The 6,000-nt window shown below is 37.7% G+C and overlaps 1 protein-coding gene and 1 long non-coding RNA gene across 2 annotated transcripts; one reads left to right on the top strand and one right to left on the bottom strand.

Annotated features, from left to right (window-relative positions):
• Window positions 1-1,749: 1,749 nt before the first annotated feature.
• LOC104233052 (uncharacterized) lies at window positions 1,750-3,077 on the top strand. The gene is made up of 5 exons (XM_009786360.2): window positions 1,750-1,827; window positions 1,935-2,038; window positions 2,166-2,337; window positions 2,431-2,593; window positions 2,681-3,077. The coding sequence occupies exons 2-5, from the start codon at window positions 1,980-1,982 to the stop codon at window positions 2,740-2,742; spliced, it is 456 nt and encodes a 151-aa protein (XP_009784662.1). The 5' UTR covers window positions 1,750-1,827; window positions 1,935-1,979; the 3' UTR covers window positions 2,743-3,077.
• A 1,013-nt stretch (window positions 3,078-4,090) lies between these two features.
• LOC104233053 (uncharacterized) lies at window positions 4,091-5,312 on the bottom strand. Its single transcript, XR_712512.2, has 2 exons — window positions 4,989-5,312; window positions 4,091-4,656 (listed from the first exon to the last, which is right to left on the bottom strand). It is a non-coding gene; the product is annotated as an uncharacterized lncRNA (long non-coding RNA).
• Window positions 5,313-6,000: the final 688 nt, after the last annotated feature.

The raw sequence follows: 6,000 nt of genomic DNA, 5'->3' as shown, positions 1-6,000 counted from the left end.
AAGGATTTGAAGTAGCTGGAAAGAAACACATGGTGTGCAAATTGAATAAGAGTCTTTATGGATTGAAGCAGGCACCAAGGCAGTGGTACATGAAGTTTGATTCATTCATGAAAAGTCAAACATACCTAAAGACCTATTCTGATCCATGTGTATACTTCAAAAGATTTTCTGAGAATAACTTTATTATATTGTTGTTGTATGTGGATGACATGTTAATTGTAGGAAAAGACAAGGGGTTGATAGCAAAGTTGAAAGGAGATCTGTCCAAGTCATTTGATATGAAGGACTTGGGCCCAGCACAACAAATTCTAGGGATGAAGATAGTTCGAGAGAGAACAAGTAGAAAGTTGTGGCTATCTCAGGAGAAGTACATTGAACGTGTACTAGAACGCTTCAACATGAAGAATGCTAAGCCAGTCAGCACACCTCTTGCTGGTCATCTAAAGTTGAGTAAGAAGATGTGTCCTACAACAGTGGAGGAGAAAGGGAACATGGCTAAAGTTCCTTATGCTTCAGCAGTCGGAAGCTTGATGTATGCAATGGTATGTACTAGACCTGATATTGCTCACGCAGTTGGTGTTGTCAGCAGGTTTCTTGAAAATCCTGGAAAGGAACATTGGGAAGCAGTCAAGTGGATACTCAGGTACCTGAGAGGTACCACGGGAGATTGTTTGTGCTTTGGAGGATCTGATCCAATCTTGAAGGGCTATACAGATGCTGATATGGCAGGTGACATTGACAACAGAAAATCTACTACTGGATATTTATTTACATTTTCAGGGGGAGCTATATCATGGCAGTCTAAGTTGCAGAAGTGCGTTGCACTTTCAACAACTGAAGCAGAGTACATTGCCGCTACAGAAACTGGCAAGGAGATGATATGGCTCAAGCGATTCCTTCAAGAGCTTGGATTGCATCAGAAGGAGTATGTCGTCTATTGTGACAGTCAAAGTGCAATAGACCTTAGCAAGAACTCTATGTACCATGCAAGGACCAAACACATTGATGTGAGATATCATTGGATTCGAGAAATGGTAGATGATGAATCTCTAAAAGTCTTGAAGATTTCTACAAGTGAGAATCCCGCAGATATGCTGACCAAGGTGGTACCAAGGAACAAGTTCGAGCTATGCAAAGAACTTGTCGGCATGCACTCAAACTAGAAGACAGTGCTACCTCCTCTAGATGAATGAGACTGGAGGGGGAGATTGATGATGTCCATCTCATTGAAGAAGTATTAGGCATGTGCCTAATAAGAGTTTTCTTTGGTTTGGTAGCCAACCTTGTTGACTTGGTTTGGTTGGTAGCCAACCTTGTTGAATTAGTTTGGTTTGGTAGCCAACCTTGTTGAATTTCTTTGGTTTGGTAGCCAACTTTGTTGAATTGTGAAAAGTGTGTGTAAATTGTCAAATATTGTAGGCTTTAGAGGGTGAAGCTTTGGCTATAAAAGGAGAGCTTCAACTCTCATTTCTTCACACCAACAAAGAGAGAAAGAAAGAGTAAGGTTTCACAGACAAGGTATAAGAAAATAGTCTGTGAGGAAAATAGAGAGTGAGCGATATTGTAGTGAGGTGGGAATATCAAAAGAGGGTTATTTCTTTTGAGTGTTGTAGTGGTCTTTGGAGTATTTACCTCCGACCTACAAAGTTGTAAAATTCCTTACTATAGTGATATCAGTTGCTCCTCTCGGGGTCGTGGTTTTTTCCCTTATTCAGAAGGGTTTTCCACGTAAAAATTTTGGTGTCATTGTTACTCTTTTATTCTTGTTAATTACCGTATCTCGGTGCTACATTATTATTCCGCTTTATTACCGTGAATATTATTTTGGTAAGGGGTTTATTCCCAACATCATCGAGTAGGTTCCAATGATATACCCTACTCCCTCGTCTTCTCCCTCTCAAGCAATTCAACTTCTGATCATTTTTACTTAACAGGTCGAACATGTTATCAAGGAACAGAACACTCTAGATGCACTTGCAATGATGGAAATCTACTGCCATCTCCTAATAGACAAAAGGGTGCTGATAAAAACTAAAGGGTGAGTTCTTCGCGTATCTTAACGAAATCTATAACTAGATTAGGCCTCTCTTAGATGGCTATCCACAAAAAGAATCCTACCTCCTTTTGTCCAATGCTTGACGATGTACCCGCCAATGTTTAAACAGGGAATGTCCTGAGGAGCTTGCAGAGGCAATCTCAAGCTTGATTTTTGCAGCTTCAAGATGGGGAGAATTCCCAGAGCTGCATGAACTTCGAGAGATTTTCACCTCAAGATATGGGAATGAATTTGCGGCTCAATGTGTTGATTTAAGAAATAATTGTAGCGTGCATCCTAAGGTAGGAGCTGAATGATGTGCACTTTATCCCCCTGCCCCTAAAATCTAAAGGAGATTGACTTCTCAAACTAATCTGATCATGACATTTCTCCAGATGATACCCAAGCTATCAAAACGTCACACAGGATCAGGGAAAAGAAGGAATATGCTTAATGATATTGCAGCCCATTGTGGTGTCACTCTGTGTGCAGAGGATGAAGAGACTTCAGATATCATAATCGAGGTTAAGGTTAACAGCAAGGAGGAATGTGCTCAAGGTACTTTTTTATTTTAAAAACTACTTTAATGACAATCACTACTTCTGATTGAAACTTCAAAGGGCCTGACATTTCTTACTATGATAGATGAAGAGGGAGGCACAGAAGCAGCTTCAGTGATCCTATTGGAGGATAGTCAGATAGTATGAAATGCCTGATGCTTCTCTATCAGCAGCTAATGCAGCAGCAGCACTACTACCAAGAATTGTTTGGATTTATCCAAGCCTAATAAGAGCAAGGATTAAGGCATGGTTGACTGGCAAGCATCTTTGCAATCATGCAACCATACATTTTCAGTAGGGACAGAGTCGTGAAGAGATGCCACAGGGCCCAGAAAGAAAAAAGCATCATCAGACAAGTTCCTAGGAAAGCATCAATAGAGCAGCTTCATGTGACAGAAGCTATTCAGGGATGAACTACTAGCTCCAACTTATTCATTGGTGCTACATTGAGCGCCAAGCTTTCCTCATATTGTTGTTCTTAGGATCGGAACTTGCTTTTTTTTTTTTTTGGGGGGGGGGGGGGGAGGATCTTAGCTTTATGTTTAAACCAGATCATTTCTGCAGATGATTTATGCAGAGTATGTATATATGCAGACAGACATACTTTAGATATAGATCAGTAAACAATCACATTCGTTCTGCAGAGTTTAGAGTTGAGATAATACCTTTATTACATTCTCATCTTTTGTTTATTCTAATTGTTTGGCGCATCAGAATTGACATCTAATTATCCTTCTTAACATGAGAGTATTACACAATGATTACAATCCATTGGAACATAAGTGAATCACATAGCAAGTTTTGGATAAAGAAGATGCAATCGCAGAGCGTATATCGGAATCAGTCTCTCTACCTTTATAAGGTAGGAGTAAGGTTTGCGTACACACTACCCTGCACAGACCCCACTTATGGGATTACACCAAGTTTGTTATTAGTTAAGTTTGTAAGAGTTCCTCAAATGAGGATCTCATGTAGGAAATAGATCATAATGAAATCCAAAAGAACAGAAGCAAGATTCACAATTAGATGTTTCGCGCAAACAGTTTTTTCATTTAAGATCTAAGCAACATATTACAAGTACTTGGTGAATAGTGAATACAAGTCTAAGGCTCGCTGATTTTACTAATGCTGATTGTAAATAGAAGATGTAATTGCACCTGAAAAATGGCCAAGAGATACTCTTCTTCCTTCCTTTTTGATGAAGTTAAATTTTAAAACTGAATCAGTCAGTAATATTAATTGAAATAGAGCAAATTTCAAAAGTTCTGAAACAAGCATCGACCACATTCAGCTTACAAAACAGCCAGTATAACTATAAAAGAACCCTATCACCAATAGGTGACCACACTACTTACACCAAAACAGAACCCTAATAAAAAGCAAAACAAAAAGTTACAGGAGGCAACAGGTACTCTTATATGTTATCACTAATATAATCAGCAACAACGGTTACAGCCAAATTTGTAAATTAGTACTATAAATTTATCCTTGTGCGTTTCATATTAATCTTCATGAAGTAGAATTAACACCAGCAGTAACCACATAGGAAAAAAGAAATCATCTTGGGATTACAAAAACTCTGTAACATCATCAATTACAAGGTCTAAATTGCAATTCATAATATGAAAAGAATTGAGGAAATCTACAAGAATTGACTAACATTTTAAGTGAATCTTTTTAATAGGTACTAACCTTTTTAAGGGAAATAAGTTACAACAAACAGAATTATGACATTCAGTGGCAGCAAGATAAATCTTGCTCGATGACAGCTTACGCTAAATCACCACCACTCTGTTGCCACAAATTGATGATATCAGTGGCCTGGTTAAGGAGAATGATCATCTGCTTCTGGGATATCCAGGGCTTACTATCCAGCAAGACTTTAAGCTCCTCCCAAGCATCTTTTCTAGGCCAGAAATAATAAGGGCTCACAGGAACTGTACCATGACCAGGAATTACCTGGTCCAGCGCAATTCCAATATTCTTCTCCATCCAAATAAACTTCAACACTATACTAGGTTTCTCCATTGGCTTCACCACCACCCCGAGTTTATGTACATCCTACAGATTGTATCAGTTATAACAACAATACTAAGAGCCGCAAAATGAATCATACTAGATTATACTACTTATAGATACATACATATGTACAGCGTTTATTCTGTCCCCTCAGAATCGGCACATTTTTTAATTTAGAAATAAGTTTATTTTTACATTCACATTTTGCCATAGACATAAGTTGTTGAAGGTCCAACTGGTTACAAAAACAAATTGTTTGGTACAAGGATATATAAGGTGAATTATGCAGAAATAACTTTATGATTTCAAAAGTCATCATCTTTTCCTAATCTGTGTCCGTTCAAACAATGCCAAGCAATTTCGGAGGAAAAGACCTCTTTCTGAAGGAGAGCTGAGGGGGCAGAAGCATCAGCTGAGGTTTCTTCCGCAAAAACGCCACGATTTCTTTTGGGGTTCAAGGCAGAGATACGGAATGATGGAGAATCTGAGGGGGGCTTGGGAAAGATGACATTTGAGAAGAAAATGCACAAGGCACCCACTTTACTTTGGCCTGTGATAACATCATCTTACCGCTTTTATCTACTGATCACCAAGTTTCAGGGGGAGGGGGAGTGGAAGGAGACTTGGGAACTCTGGATTTTTCTGGATAAAGAGATCTCGCTTCTCCTTTTAGCAAAAATGAAAAGGTAAAGTACCTAACCGAGACGCAAAATTTTATTTTGTATCTCATCCAACTTATATATTATATATATAATCTACTCCCTCCGTTCCAATTTATGTTAACTTATTTGACTGAGCACAAGTTTAAGAAAAAAAACGAAGACTTTTAGAATTTGTGGTCTTGAATAAGTCAAAAAGGTGTATTTGTGTGGTTATAAAAGCTTCTCATTAAGGATAAAATTGGAAGTTCAAGCTAAATTATTTCCGAATTTAGAAAGGGATCACTCTTTTTGAAATGGACCAAAAGAAAAATAGATTCACATAAACTGGAACGGAGGAAGTATTTTTTTTGTGGATCCAGATTTTTGTGGAACCATAAGTATAATATTGAGGTCCACAAATTTGTGAGAGAAAAAGTAATCTCACACAACTAATGTCAGTTATGTGAGGCACATAAAATTTCTCGATTGAGACTATTAGTACTTGCAATATTTCCTTTTCTCTTGTCTTAGATCAATATATAAAGTAATACTCTCTCTCTTTCAATTTAGATAAAGATAGTTTGACTCGATACAGAGTTTAAGAAAAAGAAAAGACTTTTGAAACTTGTGATTTTAAAAGCTTAAGGGGTAAAAGCTTTGTGAGGTCATGATATTTGTGTGGTTAAAAAACTTCTCATTAAGGGTAAAATAAAGAGTTTAAAATTAAATTATTTTCAAATTTAGA

Source organism: Nicotiana sylvestris, chromosome 2 (assembly GCF_000393655.2).
Source record: "Nicotiana sylvestris chromosome 2, ASM39365v2, whole genome shotgun sequence".
NCBI lineage: Eukaryota > Viridiplantae > Streptophyta > Magnoliopsida > Solanales > Solanaceae > Nicotiana > Nicotiana sylvestris.
Note: the sequence above shows the minus strand (reverse complement) of the source record. Positions and strands in the feature narration are given on the sequence as shown.

What these genes read in the sequence shown, in the direction of transcription:
- LOC104233052 (XM_009786360.2), top strand. Translation starts at nt 1,980, where the DNA reads ATGATGGAAATCTACTGCCATCTCCTAATAGACAAAAGGGTGCTGATA. An exon ending in GTGCTGATAAAAACTAAAGG is followed by an intron (nt 2,039 to 2,165) that starts GTGAGTTCTTCG and finishes ATGTTTAAACAG; the next exon opens with GGAATGTCCTGAGGAGCTTG. An exon ending in CAAGGAGGAATGTGCTCAAG is followed by an intron (nt 2,594 to 2,680) that starts GTACTTTTTTAT and finishes TTACTATGATAG; the next exon opens with ATGAAGAGGGAGGCACAGAA.